The sequence below is a fragment of the Osmia bicornis genome, chromosome 4 (assembly GCF_907164935.1).
Source record: "Osmia bicornis bicornis chromosome 4, iOsmBic2.1, whole genome shotgun sequence".
NCBI classification, from domain to species: Eukaryota; Metazoa; Arthropoda; class Insecta; order Hymenoptera; family Megachilidae; genus Osmia; species Osmia bicornis.
Genome location: NC_060219.1, coordinates 5,822,453 through 5,846,966, shown reverse-complemented (window position 1 = coordinate 5,846,966; position 24,514 = coordinate 5,822,453). Strand labels below are relative to the sequence as shown.

General features: G+C 34.4%; 3 protein-coding genes across 3 annotated transcripts in view; 2 read left to right on the top strand and 1 right to left on the bottom strand.

Moving 5' to 3' along the window:
* LOC114879487 (transcription initiation factor TFIID subunit 1-like) overlaps positions 1-24,514 on the bottom strand; it is a 147,701-nt gene that overhangs the window by 112,849 nt on the left and 10,338 nt on the right. The gene's annotated exons all lie outside the window — the stretch shown is intronic.
* LOC114879512 (trypsin-1-like) lies at positions 14,448-16,913 on the top strand. The gene is made up of 7 exons (XM_029194500.2): positions 14,448-14,556; positions 14,972-15,042; positions 15,318-15,412; positions 15,501-15,642; positions 15,725-15,838; positions 16,049-16,198; positions 16,516-16,913. The coding sequence occupies exons 1-7, from the start codon at positions 14,508-14,510 to the stop codon at positions 16,657-16,659; spliced, it is 765 nt and encodes a 254-aa protein (XP_029050333.1). The 5' UTR covers positions 14,448-14,507; the 3' UTR covers positions 16,660-16,913.
* LOC114879528 (chymotrypsin-2-like) lies at positions 18,385-20,782 on the top strand. Its single transcript, XM_029194523.2, has 7 exons — positions 18,385-18,545; positions 18,960-19,030; positions 19,322-19,416; positions 19,505-19,646; positions 19,725-19,838; positions 19,972-20,121; positions 20,381-20,782. The coding sequence occupies exons 1-7, from the start codon at positions 18,497-18,499 to the stop codon at positions 20,522-20,524; spliced, it is 765 nt and encodes a 254-aa protein (XP_029050356.2). The 5' UTR covers positions 18,385-18,496; the 3' UTR covers positions 20,525-20,782.

The window sequence follows — 24,514 nt, the reverse complement described above, 5'->3', positions numbered from 1 at the left end:
TAAAGTAGAAATAAAAAATTATCGCTTTTCATTACCAATCCCACCGCGATTCGTTTGAAAAAGCGTGAAAAGCTCTGCTCAGTTTATTTTCAAAAAATAATTTTTTCATTAAGGATACATTTTAATTTCCTTCAATTTCATAAATATTTATATTTATATTTTCGAAATTTTCAATTGCCTTTTATTAAGAAAAAAAGAGTTACAATTATCAACTGCAAAATACGAGAAAAATAAATAAACGCGATATTCCATTGTTTTCTACCTCTCTGTTTCTTTTTCCATCTCTTTATTGACCAGTTTGCATAAATGAGAATACCAATGTTTGCTAATGAAAATTAATTCGTATTATTTTCAACCGTGATATTTGAATGTTCTTTCTCATTCTCTTCCAACATTTCATTTTCCAACGAAACGTTTACCGCGATTGCTCACATCTGGGTAGAAGTCAATCATTATAGAAAAGATGAGTTACTTTAACGATTTTCCATCTCCGGATTGAATTACGTTGCATCTCTTGCGGTTAAGGAAACGATCCGATGGTGAATTTCCGGCAGTTCGTTTCCCTCCTCTCCGACATTTAGTCATTGAATATACATAGTACTTATTGCGCTCTAGTTACTATGCTGTAATGTCGACTTTCTCGGATCATCGATAATATTTCTGAGTCTCAACCTCCACGAGTTTTTCATTTTCATTTTCAGTTTTCCAAAAATTAACAGAATCAAAGAGCTGTCGAATATTGTTTTTTTACTAGCACCGAGTTTTTATACTCGGCCCTAATTTTTTACTGTTCCAGGCTGTAGAACAGTCTGCAAAAATTCTGAGATACTTATTGAAGCGTATCTAATTTAATATACAAATGTTAGTAAGGTGAAATGTCTAGTCCAGTTTTGCAAAAGAAATGAAAATTCGGAGGTAAAACTTGAAAAATGAAATTTTTGCCTAGCCCTAAAGAATCTATGTATAATTCCGGCAGAGAGTTAAACTTCTAAAAGTTACTTCCGTAATTATTCATATCGCGTACCGATCAATCTTAATTAATCCATACAAACACATATCTGTAGCATATGTGAATCAGCAAACGGGGATGATAAATCAGTATTTCCTGCGTAAACCTCGAGTAATTAATCCGTGACAGTTTTCTTCAGGGAAATAGCTGGAATTTCCGGTAAGTTTGACTGGTTAAGCAAGGCAAGGGTGAACGAGCTTCTCGAACGTGGGGTGTGAATGAAATTCTCGAGCGTTGGGTGTGAAAGACAAGCGTGCCGAATGGTGTAGGAGAGATCAAGTGGTTGCTTGGAGGGTTCAACTTCGGTTTCAACTGAAATGTATGTACTGAACGAATGCCCGGCTTATGCAAGCGGAGTGTTAAACGTAAGGAGATTCCGTGACGCAGGTGTCAGATGTGTGTACACTTTCGAATATACTGTGCGGCCAAAGTTTCGAGTGGTCTATCCAATTAGAGTTGGTGAATCAACGGAGCAAAAACTGGATGGAAAGTAAGGAAGTGAAGTACGAAAGGTAAAGAATGAAAGTTGCAGGGCGATGAATAAAAAGTAAGAACTAACAACGAGAAAGTTATTATTAAGTACCAACTAAGAACTGACAAGAATCAAAGCGTAAAACCGGAATAATATTCAGCAGTGGTCTATTTACTTTTCACTACAGTTTCAAGCTACCATTAACCCATTAATTCACAGATTGTAAATATAAAAAGGACTTTATGTTTGGTGTCTAGCTGGATTCAAAATGGTAACGTACAAGAAACGATAGCGATTGAATTCGTAGTAAAGGTAGAGGAATTAGGTCAGCTCGATACGTTTCGTACGTGACTTATATTAAAGCGACTTATGGGACAAACAATCCGATTGTATCGCAGTGACCAAATATAATAGGCAAAATAACATTAACACTTCCATTTACTATATGGCGATTAAAATTCTCAAGTAGATACTTAAGATCAAATGAAATTAGTTCGTAAATTTGAATTAATTAAAGTTAAGTAGTACAGAATCATTAGTTTTAGAAAATTAACGACATTAAAATATACAGAGAAGGTAAACGTTGACCTATCTCACTAAATATTTGCGAAGCTTGTAAATAAATTACATATGTCGTTGATGTACCATTCATACCGCCGTAATTACTTTATTAATAATCATAATGTATTAATATTTAATTAATCAGTTATTGGTATTTGCCCGTTGAAAGCTAGTAGATATAGAACACTATTTGAACTGAAAATATAACAATGTTACGTACAATTCTCTGTATATTGCAGAAACTACAGTGCACGGTTATGGACATTACATAATCAATTTAAAAATTAGATATGTAATACTACGAAATTATAGTTGGCTACCATAATAACTGAAAATGGAAATTAATTGAAATCAACCGAAATGAATATATTGTTCCAAATGAAGTTACACCAAAAATTACTTTTCCCGGAAAACTATTTACCATTCAGCATTAAATGGATCTTAAGTTGATGGTTCGTTGTAGACGAATAAAAAATTGTGTCAAGTACCATCATTCAGCGGTGATTTTACAGCGGAACGAGCAATACAAGCAGAAAGGGAACATGAATTCGAGTGACATCGATTAAAGGAAATCGCATACCCTTCAGCCTGGAGGACATCAAAAGAGCAACTCGAATAATTCGATTGTTTCAGTACATCTTCATTAATCAATGGAAATCGCTCGTAACACGTTTTAATTGTCTTTCATTGCGTTTATTCAACGATACCACTTTCCTGCCGTGTTTCCATTCAATTCGATCGCAACAAAGAGTAAAATATATTTATTTAGAATATTAGCCAAATATGTATAGATTTACTTTCTGATACGTAAAGTTTATGTAATTTTTAAATTAAGCAAGCATACGAGGGATACTTCAATACCATAGTAAAATATACTTGAACACACATAATATTTGACAAAGAAAATTATTTTACGTTTAGATATTAAATTAGCTTATAAGAAAATTAGAATATTAGGAAATTAGTAAATGGAAAGTTAAAAAACTAAACAATTTATTTCAATTTTTGCAAAGAAAAATACTTCACGTTTAGATATTAAGTTAGGCAATTTAACATGGAAATATATGAAAAAGCATTTTTCTGTAAATACATCCGTAGTGAAAGGGTTAATGATAGAAGATTGATCGAATCGCGATAAACTAAACGACTGCTTGCCAGAAATAATATCGCAAGCAGAAAGTGGATGATCAGTTAGCCGTATATTTCAGTCTAGGCTTGCGATCGGTTTCGCGTCACAAACGAGAATCCATCGCATAGACATTAGATTGAACGAAGGATCTGGAGCTCGTTTCCCCTCAATATGTAATCTACGGTATAAACCTGTACCCGAGTGTGCACGCTTTTCGATCGTCCAGAGAACAATGTGTACTCTACTGGGAGAAAATCTGTCGAGGACTCTGTCCGAAGATTACAAAGGATTACACCGACCTGCCAATTTAAATACTTTTCGCATTTTATACAACAAATAAAGCTCGAATTTTGCTTTGTCGATAGCCTGCTTTAATTATACGACGATTTAATTAAAACATTCATTAGCGGGCTGAAACACGCTTCAGACTTCACGGCATGAATTCGTCAGATTATATAATCTAATAATATTATTAGCAACAGAAATGATGATTTTCGTTAATAAAAGTATCTAAAATTTATTTATTCTTAATTCCAGTTGAATATTCTTTTTTCAAACTGCGTTATATAATATAAACTGAAAAAATTCCGAAGCAATATTTCTTGCACGATAAAGCACAACACAACTTCTAATCCTTTTAGTTACACTTGTCACGCGTCAGATATAAAAGTCATCGACAAAGTGTAACCAGCGATAACACGTTATCCTGATCCACACATGAAAATCTCACGAATCGATGCCTCTAACCTCGGCTACGAAGCAACCAGCCGTGAAATACGTAAATTCACGGATTGGACGAGCGGATGGGAATCTAAAAAATCCTCTTTGCGATAATGAAAGTGTACCACAGTCGGTCGTGTTTCGCCGCCAGTTTTCGTTTACCGTGCCAACAAAACCAGCCGGGTCAAAGTGTTAAAAAGAGCAACGGCTACTGCGAATCCGCAATTCAAAACACTCTGGACCACGACGACGTTCAGACACACAAAGTGGCAGAACGATGTCGAGAGGCTAGTCTAGTGGTATGGTTTACTAAAAACACAACCACCAACGAGGATACTATGGAACAAAGAGCTCCTCTTCGAAAGGGTGCACTGCAGACCGCGAAATTTTATTCCGACAAAGGAGAACGAGCTTGACATTAATCACGCGAAAATAGTCAACGAACAACGAATAATTTTGTCACGTTCATCATTGCGATAATCAGGACGATAAGTAAATCGTTTTCAATTTAATATTCGCCAGATTTCATTACGCCGCGTATTTCATCAAGATGAATGCCGTTCCGCGAGGCAACCGAGAACAATCAGGATTGCTAAACTCATTGTCGCTTAATTATCTGTCACAACCTATTAACGCCTCTCGCTGAAACTACAAAGTACACGCGTTACATGAAACACACAAAAGAATGTTTGTGCACCGGGCAATAGTGTCGAGAGTGCCCCCATCTCGTTCCCTCTCATTCTGTTTTTCTCTCCCTCTCATAATTCGCTTGTACACTTTTGTCAAGAACGCTCATTCTTCCCGTCCGACCGTCGAGAGTTGACTCTGTCTGGCTTATCCTACAGGAATATTAACGAGTATGTCGCTAAGCGAACGAAGAAAAAAGTTGCGCCTTTCAAACGCGACAATAAGAGCGCCGTTTAAGAAAGTACCTACGCCCACGCGAGTCGGGAATTCAACTATAACCGGCGCGGCGTAAGAAATATCCTTATCGTGGCTCTGATATCCTTTTTCGAATAATCGACAGGGATAACCATAAAATTTGATGGGACGCGATTTCGAATTTCCGGAAGCTACTTTCTTCGCTCGAGGAAGCGTTAACGGAGAATCACTCGATAATTCTTCTGGCAATTTCAAAGCTCGGGAGACGAGTCGAGATAAACTGTACCTCTCAAAGACACGATTTTCACGGCAATGTTCGAGACTGCGTGGGATCATTGATAGGGTCAGGACACGGGGTCGTCGATCGCAGGTGAATCCTGTGCCAGTGGTTCTCAAAGCGGGGTCCTTGCCGCGCTGCAATCGATCGGCCTTTTACCAACACGAATAAACATCTCTCCCACGCGACTGTCTGTCAGGAATTCGTGATAATGGGGGACAGCTTCCAGCGAACAAGGAATCGTGGCCACGTTCGGTGACCCCAAGACGATTCAACAGACGAAAATCGCTCCCTTGGCGTGCATCTTTCGATATCTCTTCCCAACCAAACTGGATCATTTTCAATATTTTAGAAATCTAAGATCACGGTGAAAATTTCATGCGAAATTGATTCCATTTTGGATATAGTTTATCGGAGTTTGGTGATCCTATCAGTTGAGATACACGTCGAGTTAGGAATTCATAGACGTGCCGAGAATACACTTTGTGCAATATTTATCAATCTTTCGAATAAGGAATGCATCTCTAGAGCGATCGAGGAATAGCACACTTTTATAGATTTAATCTTTTATCGTGGTGAAAAATAAGAATGTAAGACTAGCATTATGCCAAAATAAAACGATGATTGAAAATGATACACTTTTGTTCATTTTTGTAGCCATTTTACTTCAACAAGAATATTGTTGACGAAAATAGTATTGTTATTATATTAATAATGGAAGGTAACAAATTCACAGCTTAATATTTGAAATTAAAAAATTAACTACTCCCATTCTTAATAAATTATTAAAGCTTCAATACGTCTCGTAACGAATGCCCACTTTCACTGCAGCAATCAACGCGTTAAACTTTAAGTTTTAAACTGATATGCCGTAAGTGCTATTTTATGATACCTTTATGTCATCAAATCACGCGAAATCCGTCGTTTGATATGAAACAACTTGATACAAATAAGTCGACGTTTCATCCCTTTTTCCATGTTCACGATCAAATGCCATAATCGATGATATAATAATTTCCCGACGGAGCACGTAATCGATTAAACGAAGCCTGGGGTGTCGTACTAACACAAGTAATTTATTTCCTTCCTTTATTTTTTAACGAACGAAGAAGGCGATGGAACGTGCTTTAACGGAAAAACTTCAAGATCGTAAAGAACAACTAAAAGGAACACCTATACAACGTCTCCCCTGCTTCGATACCTCGAGTCTACTAATAATATCTCGTACAAATTTATCAAAGGAAAAACCTGTGATCGATTGGTGCTGATAAAAATTTAAGCAGCTCAATCGCTTGCTTCTTTGGATGATAAAAGAATCATTAGATAATTCCAAAAGTTCGTGCAATTTTCCGTATCGATAGTTCGAACGAAATTAGACAATATTTGTATAATGAAAAATCTTTAATTTGCTTCACATCTGTCTATAACACTTTCGCAATTCAATGATTGCAAAACAAATTTGTAATATTTGCCATATCGATTTACATACATATACTATCTCAGTGTGGCACAGTGCTATTTAAATATAATATTAATTGGAAATGCTTTTCATGAATTATTCAACATTCATTTAAACGTATATCCCTTTAAACATATCTCGCACTGAATAAATTAATACAAATGCAATTCATTTTAAGATATATACGCTAAAATAATTTATGGAAACTTTATATTTGAAGTATATCTGAAAATATACATATACATTTATCCATAAAGCACCCCGATTGTACAGTGAAGGTTGATGCTGAATGGTTATTTCAAACATTTATTGAAATATTTGATTTTTATGAAACGTTGTGAATATCGAAATGTAAAGGTTGCGTGTTAACGTGATTTCAACGGGAACGTTCACGGTAACAGCTTTCAGAGGTCGAAGATTTCCTTTTGCCTGGAAACTATCACCAAAGGAATATTGCGCTCGATTGGAAATCGTAGATAAATTGAACTAGCCGTAGGTATTTTAACGTTACTGGACTTAAAAGAACCATCAATTTATTCTGTAAATATTTTTAAACAATTTTTGTCCACCAAAGATTTAAAAAAATCAGAAAAATTAATAAATTTAATGCAGAAATAAATTGTATTATTTATAATATCAATGTGAATGATCTAAATGTTTAAAAAAACTCCCCTGAGAGACATTTATAACCCTTTCGATCTATACCCTTCAAAAGTTCATTCACTTCTGAAGGGAAAGTAAACGTATTGAGCGGTTCACGGGGGATCGATTGCTTTTAAGTCGCATAATGAAAATTCGAGAAAAATATCGGCATATTTTCACGAGGAGAATATGAATTCCTCTCGAAAAGAATTCGCTGAATCTATACGAATTCAGAAGTATTTCTTTTTAAATGGTAGAAATGAAATCTTTTAATACTACTCTACAATTCATTCTCTTTAATAACATTGGGATAAATAAAAGAAAATGAAATAATCATAGAAGAGTTTCAACGTTGTTTTAATGAATTAAAAAGGACGAAAGGATGGATATAATCCTTTGTACTTAAATTTTTCCAAGCAACGCAGAATTACTAATTCTATTTTGCATTCATTTTGTGCAGCGTGCATTACATAAATTAACACGTGGCTAATTAAAGAATTAAAAATGAAAAAATATTCTAATAAGTAACTGAAAAAGTGTACAGAATATATTCATCAATTACTGTCTACTGTAACAATGAATCTGTTAAGAAAGTGGTCTCAAGGAACATTTATTTATGAAGAGCACAAAAAAGGAAAAACGTGGAAGAACTAAAAGGAGAGTCGGATGTAATGCAACAGGCAACTGACCGTTGCTTCTTCCGATGTTTTTCTTCCCATAAATTCCAGCAATTTGTTCTTAAAGCAGCCTGATGGCAATCGTAAAATAAGCAATCTCTTGATTTCTGCCGCTTAACTTGCGACCGTAGATTCCCTGCCACAACAATGCTCCCCAGGGAGCCGTGCGTAATTGTTAACTCACAGTACGCATGAGAGACTCGCTTCTCCGTATTTATAAGGTCGGTTCAAGCGTAATTACAATACCCGGAAGGAACTCGCGTTTGTTCGAGCATCGTGAAACGCGGTAATTTTCAATTTCATCTCGAACTTAAGACGGTGCAGAATTTTTATTTCGCTAGAATGAAAAAGCATCGTTGAATCTATTCTGAATACCATCCTTGTAATTAGAACCTGAGGATTGTAACGAACGGGCTATGTAAATGAAGTGGAAAATTTCAAACAGTGAGCAGGGTAAATGATTTAGAAGATTGTGAATATTACTGAACTACCATTATCTTATCAAATACGACTATTTAGTAAATTAGATACTTGAAACGTGTTTAATAATTATTATACGTCACTTTAGCTCTGTGGACTTTCGCAATGGAAAAGGCACATACCTCTTTATAGCAATATTCCCAAAGCATTCGAGTGCTTCAATACGTAAAAGTATATGAAGTTTCGAAGGGTTTCAAACCCACCAAAGTGTGATGGTTCTGCATCGACTCACAAGAACCGTAGCCCCGTAGACGTATAACTATCAAAGGATTTCTCATTTTCCTCGCTTTATGGTGCAGCGATAAGAGAAATCATTTTTCTTCAATATCCCTCGTGAAACGTTTTTTCTCAACGAAAACAGCTATTTCTTCTAATCATTGCTTGCCTACATATATTCCAAACTGCACAGTACAATAATTATTAGGTGTACAAATTAACTCGGTGTCTTTCTCTTTTTTTTAATTGAATATTTATTTTTAAAAAATCATAATAACTCCAATTATCAAAATAATCATTATTATCATATTCTCCCGCCACTTTTCAAGTTTACAGAAGCGCGAAAAAATGTTTGAAATTTAAAGTAGCGATAAAAAAAGCAGCAAATTAATTTGTACACCTAATATATTAGCCTATTTTCTTTTTAATAATAATTTTATTAAGCCAAGGTTCTTCCTCGATATTATTTTGAAGTTAAATAATTTGTTGGAAATTTTCTAAATATTTTCCAACTAGTAAAATAACATTTGTCAGTTCATAAAATTTCATCTCAATAAAAGAAATATTTCTGTCGAAATACGATATGTTTATAAATATTTGTTTCGAAATGTTACATTTCGTACGCAACTGAATTTGTTAATATATTAAATGGTCTGATAGGAGAAATCAAGAAAGTGCAAAGACACGCGAAGGGCAATATTCCTGTAATACGTTAGCGTAATGGATTGGATTGAATTCGAGTGATAGGATGACAAATCGTAAAGAACAGTCCGCGGAGAGCATTTGTGGTGAAATTGGCGATGATCCAGGTACTTTGAAACCCTCATACGTGCCGATAATGGTGTGGCCGTCGTTTCTCTTATGGTGCAAGCCAACCAATGAATCGTCAGTTGAACGTTCCTATTCCTTGTCTATCCTTTACCGAGTCGTTTGGCGACAATCTTCTTCCGGCTAGAAGAACTCGCCACGAACTTCGACTTTTATTTTTGCCGAAATTAACTAGCACGAAACGTGGCTGGAATCGACCAATTTTATTGACGTTCCCTTTCTTTCTTCCCCGTAAAACTGTTCTTTCGGAGTTGAAGCAAGATGTAAATATACTATGAGAGACGAAACATTCTTCATCACTTTTGGATACATTGCGCGATGCCTTGGCGAGTCTGAAAAGTAGCTTCAGGCCTTGGAAAGTTTTGCGAAATTTAGATAATATTAACGTTGATTATTGATAATGGAAAATTAACAAAGCTCAAATATTTGTCACGTCGATTGGTAATTAAAAACAACGCAAGGTTGCAATTTGCAAAAATATGATACAATGTGATCCGGTTATTCTAATCATAGATAATGTTATCAGTCGGCTATTGTTATCATAATTAGCTGATATCAAAACATTCTATATAAAATTAGTTAGAGATAATCTATTATAATTAAACTTTGGCTGCTGTTATCAATTATGATAATTATATTTTGAGATAGACGATAACGAATCCATTGTACATTGCTTTAAATTAAAATATTAATTTTAGATAAACACACTGTGTCTTAATTAATCAAAGGTTCTACTTGCTCGTAGACTTCTGGTATTTATAGTAAACAGAAAAATTGACCCGTGCCATGGAAAAAAATCTTTGCTCCGTCCTCAGCATCTGTAAGAACTAAGAAGTTGTTGGACCTATGCCAACATCAGGGCCGATGCACTTTCGCATCTGTCCCAGCATATCGATCGGTTGGTCATTCCATCAGCAAACCCTCCAAGGTAATGCTAATAGTCTATTGCTTCCAACTATTTCACTATACTTTCCTTCCCTAATTATTATTCAAAACTCTTCTTATATTCCTCTTCTCGCGATGCAATTAACTTCAACTTTAGCCTGATTTTCCCTTCGAAATCTAATATTTAGAAACCAGTATCTTTTGTATCTTCATAAATAACAAAATAATTAAGGGTGGATGGGTAGTTAGAGATACTCTGTATTTCTTCTTTCGAATCGATTCTTCCATCAATCACACCCCGTTCGTTTCGAGTTATCGACAACGTAATGGAATTAACATGGAGAATGGAAATTACACTTCGCAATTAATTCCTTTCTATTTCCGTGAAATTGCATTTTATGCATCCGTTCGATAGCGAGCTCGATAGCAGGGAATTGGTTACGCGTCATCATCAATCGTTCTTTGATTTTGCCCTAGTATTTACACGGGTCGCTTGAAATGCATCGTTATAGAGGTATCCGCAATGCTTTGCACAATCGGTTAACCACTTTCGAATATACATTCGCGACAGCTCTTTTGACAAAGAACCAGGTACTCTCACTCTCTCTCTCTCCTTCTCCTCTACGTATTTATCATTCGATGTGTCAGGAAATTGAATCTATAATGACATCGCCACTTCGGATTCGTTTCATCGGTTTTCGCCTCGCGTTCCCGTAAAACGGTCACAGAGAATAGAAATTTCCATCGAATCTCGATGATTCAACGTGAATTATAAAAGGTGATAAAAAGGTGATGAAAGGACAGATACTCGAAACTTATTAACCATCTTTTCATCGTAAAATAAAATTCATCAAATAAGAAGAAAACGAAGATAGAGTACTGAAGAAGAGATGAAATAACATATATAAGAAGCATGATTCACGGCTGAAAGTTTGAAGAAAAAGATTCTCCATCAAAATGCAACACATGTTCGTGAGATTCCGAAGGAGAGTACGTTCCTTAAAGGATCCAATGCGAATTATCGATCCGTAAAGAAGTTAGGACGTATATCCACGTCAAATGCTCGTAAATCGTAGACTCGACCTTAATAACACGAGGAGATTACTTTCGATATCTTCGCCGAGTCCATATACGTCTGTTCGAAGATAAAAGGCACGGCGAATTCGGCGTTACTCGCGCGGTTCCACTAAATTTGTCTAGCTGGGTCGAATCGTTATTTCGAGCCACGAAGCGAGTCCTTTGAACTCGGGCATCGTCAAACTAGGACAATTAAGTTTCTCTATATTCACGGAAGATTTTCGAATGAAATAAAGACGTACGCTTGATATGTTTGATCTGAATGCAATTATTAACCCCTCTGATGCTAGATTTAGAAAGGATAATGCCGTTGCTTGAAAAAGGATTGCACGCCAGGTGGTGCTGCAAGGATCAATACACGCCATCCTCTCGAGAGCTTCACGTGTTGCTCCCGTTTCCGGTGCCACCCGGCGAACTAAAAAGGATCAATGTACATTTTTCCACGAGCATCGATAATTGCTATTGAATAATTGACGCCCCTTGTCGCGACGGAAATAACAACAGCTGTTTATGCCTGCTTGCTTTGATCAGCAAGAGGTTCGACGGACGTATTGCAGCTCGGTAAAATGTACATCGACGTTTCAAGCAATGGAACATCCCGTCGAGTAAATTGGCTGACTGACAGCGGAAATAAATATGTCTGATGCGACGCTTGATGATACGAGTTGTTGAAGACATTAAGAGCTCATTTATTTTACATAACGTTTCAATTTTGTATTTTAAATTATCGCTGTCTGAAATTACATTAAAATTGCGGCTCTCTAATCTAACACTTAATTATTATTATTTTCGGTCGTTAATTATTTATCCAAATTAAATTCACGAATTTTATGAGAGTCCACGTATTAAACAACTTCGGAGGTCATTTTTTTCTGAGAATCGATGCACAAATAAAAGAATTGTTACTTGCAATCCTCGAACAAATGTATCGTGCTGTAATGAGAAGTTTAGAAGACCTCCCTTTAAGGAACTACGTCCACTTGAAACGATACCTTCCATTCTCCATGAAAATCCCAGCTTTCTTTCAACAGAAGAAAACTGCACTCTCGAATAATTCGCACGAACACTCTGCTCGAGAGTGCTCGTTTTCCTCAGACAACCTTTGAATCGTTCATTCCGTCTGCGCTTTTATAGAAATCGATATTTTAAGAGCAGATACTTGGAATAATTCAGAGGCCAGCATGAGAAAAAACGAAAAAGCCTGTTCGATGAGAAAAACAATAACGAGTGATACAGTTATAATCTTAATGAGATATTGTATGTCGAGTAGAGAAAGATGATCAATGCTTCAAATTGCACACGTGTACACTTTCTATGATTAAATATAGATAACAAAACAATCTATTACACGTCAAATGGCAGATTTCAAAACATAGGAAATCAGAAATTCTTTGATGACAGTACAATATTAGAGAAACTTAGAAACTTTGTAATCAAATTGAAAATTTTAGAATAATAACTTTGGCATAAAATAATATTGTGTCGAATTTGAAGTTAATATAAACATCCGCAATCATATCAGAAATTAATCATTATAACTCACCAGATATTCATGCAGTCAATGATGTATATATCTGAATCACATCAAGTAATGAATTGCGCAGTGTAATATACCAAAAAGATAATATTTATCTATATCTTTCGTCGTGATTTATTATTAACGATTCTCGTGATTTTTATTGAAAGATGCATAACAAAGAATATAGATGATATTTAACTTAGAAACAGATTAAAAAATCGATAAATAGATGATGTTACATTACTGAACACATAAATGTAATTAATAAGAATGTATACTGAAATGATTAAAATGAATCAGAACTAAGAGTAAATATCATTATGTTATCAAAATCTCTTTGAATTAAAAATGAATTTTTAACCAACAAGCAGCTATTTCCACTTCAGAATCGATAGATATAAAAAGAGATAAGCTCTTTGTTATTAAATAGGATGATTAATGATTTCAGTAATCAGTAGCATCGCCATATCAGGCTGATCTTGATCTGATAATTTATTGATAAAATGACAAGTCACTTCCTTAATACGTACACCTATCATTTCACGCAAAATAAAAAATTACTGGACTTCGCAATTATAAACTTTAATTAAATTAACGATTATTAATTCCATATAGTACTCATAGTACTCTTAGTTCTATTTGGTACTCGATATACTTTGTATACAGACCAAAAGATAAGAATTCTTTTCAAACGTCTTGGTATCAAGTAAAAGTTTTACGCCTGAATTGCATGATAAGTAAAAGTAGAATTATTATGAAAGAATAAAACAAATGAAACGATACTTGTACCCTATAGAATAATACGACGATTGCGACCAGTAGATAAATCTTCGTTTTACAGTCAAACATTTTTAAGCAGCAACAGATAAGATAAATCAATCAAGTGTGATCTATCGATCTTAATTGCTAATACAATTAGTCCTCGCTTATCATATCCAACATTCAGGGGAAAAACCGAAATAGTACTTCCTATACCCACTTGATATGACGATGAACCCTTGAACAAAAGTTTCGACATCGTTTCATAGAATCAATTGCGAATCCAAATACAGATATTTATATTTATTTTTGAACTGATATTTATTTATGGATCGGTCAAGTGATAATATTGAAATCGATTAACCCAATGAAAAATTCACTTTGAAAATTACAATTAGCTAATTAAATTACAATTAAAATTAAAATTTTCGTAAAATACATATTAATTTTAGGATAGTTTATTAATATTAAAAATATTTCATCATAAACTTCTTCGTTGACCGTTATCGTTCTAAGAACCCAAATTTTTAATGAAGATGAAGATGCGACTCAAATTAGCTTGCAAGTCACTATAAGTTAATTTCACTCGTTGGAAATATCAGATAATTAAGCAGAAAACGTTTATTGCAAACGTTGTGAAATACGAAGGAAACAAAGCGGTCGAGAGTGTAAGCTTTACACATGATCTGAGATTATCAATCCACGTTTGAAACGATATCGAAAGATAATTAATCGCGACAATCTGTATCAATCACGAAATCGACGTATTGATACAACACAGATCATGTATCTATCTAATCTTGAAACTCGGGAAAGAAACTTCTCCAATTTTGAAAGACCGTACTAGGGATATATAAAATAGCCATCAGCGAGATTTCAGTACACTCCTCTTCAGTGAACGATTCACACGGAACCATGCTCCTAACAACTTTGTCGCTTTTCACACTTTTATCCCTCTCCAACGGTAAGTGATCACAAGTATTATTCATTTTGATTGATTCGATTTTGATTTGATTAAAAAATTTTGAAAAGTTCAATACACCAATAATCAATAAATATTTGCGACTGATATCACCTAATCGTGAGCTTAATCTATTAAATATTATACAATTTAATATATAACAAAAGAGTACTAAATAAAATTTTCCCAAATAAACATTTACGACCTAGTATAATCACCAGTGTTAATATGATTATAAACAATTTTCCACTTTATGTAAAGCAAAGAATATCCCGACTGTTAGCGACTACTAACTGCAATCTGTGCGATTAAATAGAACTAACAAGTAGTGCAATCGGTGTCAGCCTACACTAATGAACAACGGCTCATCCGCAGTTACTATACTACTAATTATTCTATTCTGTTATTATTTACGCAGCTGGGTTGTTGAGGTTTGATCCTAGGATCGTGAACGGAGAGGATGCTAAAGCAGGAGAAATCCCCTACCAGGTTAGTTAAACAACAATATGTAAAGCTTTTTGAAAAAGATGAATAATAATTCATTAACTTGATCAGCATTATATCCGGAAAAATGTTTAGTCTTGTATCAAGCTGAGTTCAAATTAAATAATTTTAATAACAAAATTTGATTGAATGCAATATGGAATAAATAACCAAGTCGTAACTACCTAACGCTAACTGGGTTAAGAATGTTATGCTTCGTATTTGCACGCATTGCTTATTGAACTTCCTGAAATCACTACAACATATCCGCATGTTGCTAGGTGTCCCTTCAAAATCAAGGCAGTTCGTTCCATTTCTGTGGTGGATCCGTTCTTAATGAAAACTATGTTATCACCGCCGCTCATTGTGTAGAGGGGTAAGGATTTTAAGAATTTGCATGAAACTCGTTAGTGTGAACGTTCGTAAAAAGGGAATAATAACGAAGAAACTGATACTTCTTAAAGCAAAACAGCGGCAGGTATCAAGGTAATTGCTGGTACGATAAATTTGACTGCTCCAAAGTCTGAACACAATGTTAAGAAAATCATCGTTCACGAAAAGTATGACCCAAATGATTCATGGAAGAACGACATTGCTCTGCTCAAGGTATTTAGAATAAAAATATTTCTACACTTATACATATATCACTGACTCTCTGAAATTTTTACCTAAATAAATATTTCTATAGGTTGAGAAACCATTTGTGAAGTCGGAACAAGTTACCTTTGTCCCTCTTCCACCAAAAAACCAAGTTGTTAAAGCCAATGATAACGCAGTAGTCTCTGGATGGGGCAGACTTTGGGTAAGTAGCATAATTATTTATTATAATGAATTTGTAAAAGTAGTAAATGTTGCCATAGTGTTCAAGTAATAAACAATATGAACGGCAAAAATAATTTGTATTGAAAATTTCCTCAATCAGTCGAAAAAATGTACGTAAGAAAATATTTGCTGGAAAATAAAAATTTTTTTTCGAACTTAACAACACTTTTCTCAAATCTGACAATTACAGAAAGGTGGTCCCACAACCGTTCGCCTGCAACGTGTCAACATCTTGATCGCTGACCAAGAGTACTGCAAATATACTTACAAAAACATCGCCAACATTTATGATTTGCATGTTTGTGCTTACGACCCAAGTGTTGCGAAGGGATCATGCAACGTAAGTACCATACAAGATTTAAGATATCAGCTAATTATTACAGATAACTAAGAACAAAAAAGAGTATTTCTAAGAAGAATTCCGTATGATATTATCAAAGCATGCTACCAGTTTATAACAGCTTTGATAAGCGAACCGATAATTCGTCATTTAATTATTTTACTAGAGTTTCTTGCAAACATTGCCAAATACGAAGGAAATAAAGCAGTCGAGAGTATTGATCAATAATAGCGATAACGTATTGACAGTTTGCCAGAGTTATTATGTATTTTTTCGTTTGAATTGTATTTAAAAAATGGTGTTTTTTGATTTGATAGGGTGACTCCGGTGGTCCATTGACTGTCAATGGAATACTCACTGGTCTCGTATCTTGGGCAATGGGTTGTGCCCGTACTGACTATCCCACTGTCTACACACGTGTGTCAGCTCATATTGACTGGATAAAAACGCATGCCGTTTAAATTCGACCATCGGAATAGAAATCGAACGTGACAAAAGGAAATGCGACGAGCGCATTATGATCAATCATCATTATGACAAACTCATGAGCGTGGAATGAAATATTTTCATAATTTGTATATTGAATCGGATCGACCTAAAGTATTATTCTTTTTACTGTACCAGAAATAACAATACATCACTTATCTAATTATAATGTACACTTTTGGAATATTAGAATAACATAAAAATCCATTAAAGCACATTTAAAATTAAACTGTACTTTTTAAATTTTTTCTTTACTTTTTATGCTTAATCGTGATTAAACTCTTGAAAGTCGTAATTTACGGATTTTCATATAAGAGAGTAGGTCACTTTTAGTCCCCATCAATCTAATTTCTTGCTCCCATCAACGAACGAACCATTATTTCAACGTCACTGCTCCTTTTTGTGGCTTTGACAGCGACCAGTGGTAAGTAAAAGCCAATTTAATAAGAATTGTTACAGTTACCATCGAGTCGTGAATTCTACATTTGAACAAAAATGAGAAACGTCAATTACGTACTATCGCAATTAATTTCAGATTTAAAATTGGATAAATTAAATTTGTAAATGAACTTCTTGTATCTTCAACAATTATATTCTCGATATGTCTGCTTCAATCGGCCTGCCAATTAACCTTACGAATTTACAATCAATCACGAAATCGATCAACTACTGATTTTTTGTGTGTGTTTCCTTTTTTTACCTATTTCACTGTACCTGCAATCATGTTCGAAAATACTCACCGAGTTGGCAGCTGCGTCGACATCGATTGCATTTCGATTCCGCTTTTGTATTTACCCAAGCAGCCAGAAATCCAATAGCATCATAATTCACATATTTGTAATGGATTCAGATTATTCGCGTGAACGCGTTCGTGTCACGCAAGAAACGAGTCAGCTCGCGGATCCCTCTGTCACGAATGCTATGAAATCCGATATAATTGTATTGATGTCATAAAATAAACGGGTTTACTAATGAGGATTCGATAAACAAGAAGAAATCGTATAATTAAAGCAAATAAAAACTAGGAACCGGATAGAAACTGAAAAAGTACTGACAGTTTTAATGTTTAGTCAACTTTTAGTGTTGCAAAATTCAAGAGAAGTATTAATAGGAATTTTGAAATCTTTCTGTGTTTTAATGAGAAATCCAGATTTTCGTTCCTATATTATAAAAAAAAAAAAGAAAAAAAATACTGCAAATAGCGTTTACTCTGCAATGAATGTATCGATCGCGATGAATGCTACCACATCTAATAAGAGATATTTCTTTGAAAATCACTTTGATAATTATAATTGGCTAATTAAATTACAATCGAAATTAAAATTTGTGTATCATATACATTATTTTTAGAAAAATTTATTAAAATTAAAAATTTTTAATCATAAATTTTTCCTTTGATCGTTATCGATCTAAGGACTCAAATTTTTAATGAAGGTGAAGTTGCGACTCAAATTACCTTGAAAATCAGTGTAAGTTAATTTCAATGATTAGAAGTATCATATAATTAAGCAGAAACGTTTATAGCAAACGTTGCCAAATACGAAGGAAATAAAGCAGTCGAGAGTGTAAGCTTTACACATGATTTGACATTATCATTCAACGTTTGAAATATTATCAGAAAATAATTAATCGCAACAATCTGTATCAATCACGAATTCGACGTATTGATACGACACAGATCACGTATCTAACTAATCTTGTAACTCGGGAAGGAAACTTCTCCAGTTTTGAAAGACCGTACTAGCGATATATAAAATAGCCATCAGCGAGATTTCAGCACACTCTTCTTCAGTGAACGATTCACACGGAACCATGTTACTAACAACTTTGTCTCTTTTCACTCTCTTATCCCTCTCCAATGGTAAGTGATCAACTTTATTCTTCATTTTGATTGATTCGATTTTGATTCGATTAAAAAATTTTGAAAAGTTAAATACGCAATACTCAATAAATATTCACGACTGATATCACCTAATCGTGAGCTTAATCTATTAAATATTTTAAAATTTAATATATAATAAAAAAGTAGTGAATAAAATTTTCCTAAATAAACATTTACGCTTTAGAGTAATCATAAGTGTTAATATGATTATAAACAATTTTCTACTTTGTGTAAAGCAAAAAATTGTGGTCTGTTATCGATTGCCAACTGCAATCTGTGCGATTAAATTGAAACTAACAAGTTGTGCAATCCGTGTCAACCTACACTAATGAACAACGGCTCATCTGCAATTACTACGCTACTAATTATTCTGTTCTGTTATTATTTCCGCAGCTGGGTTGCTGAGATTTGATCCTAGGATCGTGAACGGAGAGGATGCTAAAGTAGGAGAAATCCCCTACCAGGTTAGTTAAACAACAACATGTACAGCTTTTTGCAAAAGAAAAGAAATGGATCTTCTTGAAAAAGAGGAATAATAATTCATTAGCATGATGAACATTACACCCGCGGGAATTTTGAATCTTGAATGAACATAAGCGTTCAAATTAAATAATACTAATAACAAAATGTAACTGAACATTGAATAAATAACTTACTATCTAACGCTAACAGGGTTAAGAATATTATGCTTTACATCTACACACATTACTTATTGAATTTCTCGAAATTACTACAACATATCCGTGTGTTACTAGGTGTCCCTTCAAAATAAGGACAGTTCGTTCCATTTCTGTGGTGGATCCGTTCTTAATGAAAACTATGTTATCACCGCCGCTCATTGTGTCGATGGGTAAGGATTTCAAGAATTTACATAAAACTCGTTAGTGCGAGCGTTCATAAGAAGGGAATAATAACGAATAAACTGATATTTCTTAAAGCAAAACAGCGCCAAATATCAAGGTAATTGCTGGTACGATAAATTTGACTGCTCAAAAGTCTGAACACAATGTTATGAAAATCATCATTCACGAAAAATATAACAAAACTGATTCATGGAAGAACGACATTGCTCTGCTCAAGGTATTTAGAATAAAAATATATCTTCACTTATATATCACTGACCTTCTGAAATTTTTACCTAAATAAATATTTCCATAGGTCGAGACACCATTTGTGAAGTCTGGACAAACTGCCTTTGTTTCACTTCCACCAAAGAACCAACTTGTTAAAGCCAATGATAAGGCAGTAGTCTCTGGATGGGGCAGACTTTGGGTAACTATCATAATTACTTATTATACCAAATTTGTAAAAGTAGTAAAAGTTGCCATAGTGTTCAAGTAATAAACAATATTAATGGCCATATAAAATTTATATTGAAAATTTTCTCACTCTCTGACAATTACAGCTAGATGGCCCCAGAACCGTTCGCCTACAACGTGTCACCATCTTGATCGCTGATCAAGAGTTCTGCAAATACACTTACAAAGGCAGCCAAAACATTTATGATTCGCAAGTTTGTGCTTACGATCCAACTGTAAAGAAGGGAGCATGCAAAGTAAGTAGCATGCAAGATTTACGATATGAGCTAATTATTACATATAACTAAGAACAAAAATGAGTATTTTTTAAAGGAATTACGTATGACATTAGCAAAGCATGCTACTAGTTTATATCAACTTTGATATGCGAACCGATAATTCGTCATTTTATTATTTTACTAAAGTACTAATACCGATAACGTATTAACAGTTTGCTAAAATTATTTTGTATTTTTTTTTATTTGAATTATATTTAAAAAATTTTTGATTTGATAGGGTGACTCTGGTGGTCCATTAACTGTCAATGGAATACTCACTGGTCTCGTATCTTGGTCAAGGGGTTGTGCCCGTACTGAATATCCCAGTGTCTATACACGTGTGTCAGCTCATATTGACTGGATAACATCGCATGCCGTTTAAATTCGACCATCGAGATAGAAATCGTACGTAACAAAAGGAAATGCGACGAGCTCATGACGATCAGTCATCATTATGACGAACTCGTGAGCGTGAAGTGAAATATTTTCATAATTTGTATAATAAATCCGATCGTCTTAAAGTATTATTCTTTTTACTGTACCAGAAATAACAATACATCACTTATCTAATCATAATATACACTTTTGGAATATTGGAATGAATCCATAAAAATATATTAAAGGACATCTAAAATTAAAATGTACTTTTTCAAATTTTTCTATCCTTTCTATGCTTAATCGTGATTAAACTCTTGAAAGTCGTATTTTACGAATATTGATAGAAGAGAGTAGGTCACTTTTAGTTCCCATCAATCTAATTTTGTTGCTCCCATCAACGAACGAACCATTATTTCAATGTCGCTGATTCTTTTTATGGCTTTGACAGCGACCAGTGGTAAGTATAAACCAATTTAATAAGAATTGTTACAGGTACTTATCCACTCTAAATGAGAATTACGTAGTATCACAATTAATTTCAGATTTAAAATTGGGTAAATTAAATTTGAAAATCAACTTCTTGTATCCTCAACAATTATATTCTCGATATGTCTACGTCAATCGGCCTGCCAATTAACCTTACGAATTTACAATCAATCACAAAATCGATCAACTACTAATTTTTTGTGTGTGTTTCTTTTTTCTGCCTATTTCTCTGTACCTGCAATCATGTTCGAAAATTCTCACCGAGTTGGCCGTTGCGTGGACATCGATTGCATTTCGATTCCGCTTGTGTGTTTACGCGAGTAGCCGGAAATCCAATAGCATCATAATTCACATATTCGTAATGCATTCAGATTATTCGCGTGAATGCGTTCGTGTCATGCAAGAAACGAGGCAGCTCGTGCATCCCTCTGTCACGAATGCTATGAAATCCGATATAATTGTATTGATGTCATAAAATAAACGGGTTTACTAATGAGGATTCGATAAACATGTAGAAAACTGTACAATTAAAGCAAATTAAAACTTGAAACCGGATAGAAACTGAAACATTACTGAGAATTTTAATATTTCGTCAACTTTTAGTGTTGCAGAATTGAAGAGCAATATTAATAGGAATTTTGCAATCTTTATGCGCTTTAATGAGAAATCTAGATTTTCGTTGCTTTATTTAAAAAAAAATACTATAAAGACCCTATTGGAAAACCCTCTAGTATGAGAAAGATGTGCAACGTGGAACTGCTCGAGGCCGTTTGAAGCAATGACCTCTTCTGAAAAGCGTCCTACGAAACGAATTCGTCTTCCTTCGTTGTTTGGTTTACTCAAAGCTTCATTTCGGTGGTAGACGATCGATAGATATTTTAGAATGAAAAGGATTGTTACTTCTGCATCAAAGCTTTCAACCCTTTGCGGTCGTACTTGTATAAGGCATGGGCACACCTTGGTTGGAATTATTTGTCAGTATACGTTTTGGAAGTAAAGTTATAAAGAAGTTTCTATTCCAAATAAATTTCTCAACAAAAGCGAAGTTATTTGAATTATACCAACGCATTGAAATTATACAAGCATCATAATCTGGTGGCTGAAAGCAGATATACGACCGCAAAGGGTTAACTCTGTATTTAAAAAAAAACTTTATTTAAAAAAAGATGTATACTCACAGAGTGTTATTATTATTTTCTCCACGAGAAAAGCAACCTCGAAAACATCCACAAAAATATAATTGTGCGTATAAAATTGAACTGTACCCGTTTTATCGGTTTTAGTTAAAATCAAATTGAAACAATACAACATAAAATATAAGGAATAATATTTCAAGACAATATACAAAGAAAATCTGATACACGAAATTACTCGATTTCGCGTTATTATTAACGAATGAAAGCTTATAAATTAATTAATGAGCCAGTCATGTTGGTTAAAAATTCTGCTTTTAATTTTCGGTTGAATTTCATGAGAAAAGCAGCAGAGAGAATGAAACAACGGGTCAGTTGATACAGCAAAATCAATAGCACCATGACGTTCATGTGTTGCTCTCATTTCCGGTGGCACTCGAATGCAATCGATCAATATGTTTTATTCGCGTTTTGAATAAAACTGAATAGTTTCAAACGAGCGTACAACAATGTAAATGGAGCACGAAGGAATTAAGCTTCGACGGTGTTGAATCTTTGAACGTATACCGTGAAAAATGATTTTCAGGATAAAAAACTGTCCGCATTTAACAACGAAATTTCTGCAGTTAACAAGAAGCAGGGATTATAAGGAACGCCGTTTAATTTACCTGGAAATTTCTTTACTTTCATGGAGTTTAACAACTCTTAATAGATTCGAAACGAGCCTGACAATGAACATAAACTTTCAACTGCCTCCTTCACGATTTTAATCTTAATAACTCGCGTTGTTACTGTCAAACGTTTCAACTTTTTTCCTTTAAACAGGAGAGAAGTTTACTTAGGTACAGTATTATCAAGAATATAAAGAGAAATAAAAAGTTATAAAATTGTAATAAAAATCATAGAAATTATCATATAGCTACTATGAAAAATATTGATATTGTAAAAGTGAAATATTTTATAATAACAAGTATTTGTGAACAATCGTTTATTGTTTATATTGTTAAGAAAAAGCGTAATGAACAGAAAACTATAGAATAAAGGTCGCATAAAAATAAATCCACTTCTATTGTTGCAAACCTCGTTTCTCACAGAGGGAAATATTATCAAACACCGAACAAAGATTGAAAAATTACAATTTTCTAAAAGAAATCATTTGACATTATCAATAATCCACAATATTCGCACAATCAAAAGCGCGATATGATAAAAAGTGAAACATAAAACAATCTTAATTGTTTCATTCGACGGGCAGGAAAATAATTATTCCATTCGTGTAAACGACTGGCTGAAAGCAGAGTCCGGTTGAAAAAGCTTGAACGGCAGAGGGAAAATTGTGAAATGAAATTTGGTACAGAATTTATGACAAGCCAGCACGTTTGAAGCACGAGAGACTGCAACGATGACAAATTTCAGAAAATGACTTGCAGAATTCAACGATCAGACTTCGTGCAGTTTGAGAGGAACAGTTCAATTTCGCGAATAAAGCAATCAAACTGTGTTAAAAAAAAAAGAAGTTTGAATATTTCTGAGAGTGAAGCCTTCGAATGGTCACAAATGGTACATCTACTCTATTTCGTTTCATCGTAAGGACCGTTCGCAAATATCCAGAAAGACAAAAGAACGAAATCGTCGACTTAGAAGAAAAAGATACAACAATAGGAGTGAGTAGCTGTTGAAAAGTCTACCTTTACGACGTGCATGCACCTGAATTTACATTGCTAATGAAATTTCATTTCCGCTTTCTATTTCCCCGAGTAGCAATGCGGAAGACTTTCCTTCTGCTCCAGAAACTTTTCTTTTTATTCTCACGTATTCCAAAACCACTTACTTAACACGTAAAACAGGAACTTGCTACCGAGTAGGGAAGGGAGCAAGGCGATAATTGCCTGAAACTGGGCCAACACTATAAAATCGATTTTCTTCTACAACTTTTTATCACCTGAATTTTATCTTCTCCGCGCCTAAAGTTTCAGTAATGATGAACTCAACGTGGAAAGTTGAAATTTCACGATCTGTTCGATAATTCTCGTATCGTATGTCGTATATCGACACTCGGTAAAAATTTTCAGACGAAATAGATTTTGAAATTAGTTTCGTAAGTACACTCTTAGCCGTGTGGTGACTAATCAAGTTCTAGCTGAGAAATTAAATGATCAACGGTACCTCATTTCCTTCGAATTAATTACTCGCCTCATTAGACTTCATTTTTCAATGCAGACGACAATCCGCGTATGCGCTACGTTATCGTGACATAGCATTGTACGAAATTCATTAAGTTCTTCCCTGCACGCAGTAATTAATTAAGATAGGGAGCCGGTGTCGCTAGTCTAACTGACAGAATCCATCCCCCTCGTGTTCTAGTTTGGAAATAA

What these genes read in the sequence shown, in the direction of transcription:
- LOC114879512 (XM_029194500.2), top strand. Translation starts at nt 14,508, where the DNA reads ATGCTCCTAACAACTTTGTCGCTTTTCACACTTTTATCCCTCTCCAAC. An exon ending in CTGGATGGGGCAGACTTTGG is followed by an intron (nt 15,839 to 16,048) that starts GTAAGTAGCATA and finishes TGACAATTACAG; the next exon opens with AAAGGTGGTCCCACAACCGT. An exon ending in TTGCGAAGGGATCATGCAAC is followed by an intron (nt 16,199 to 16,515) that starts GTAAGTACCATA and finishes TTGATTTGATAG; the next exon opens with GGTGACTCCGGTGGTCCATT.
- LOC114879528 (XM_029194523.2), top strand. Translation starts at nt 18,497, where the DNA reads ATGTTACTAACAACTTTGTCTCTTTTCACTCTCTTATCCCTCTCCAAT. An exon ending in ACGACATTGCTCTGCTCAAG is followed by an intron (nt 19,647 to 19,724) that starts GTATTTAGAATA and finishes ATATTTCCATAG; the next exon opens with GTCGAGACACCATTTGTGAA. An exon ending in TAAAGAAGGGAGCATGCAAA is followed by an intron (nt 20,122 to 20,380) that starts GTAAGTAGCATG and finishes TTGATTTGATAG; the next exon opens with GGTGACTCTGGTGGTCCATT.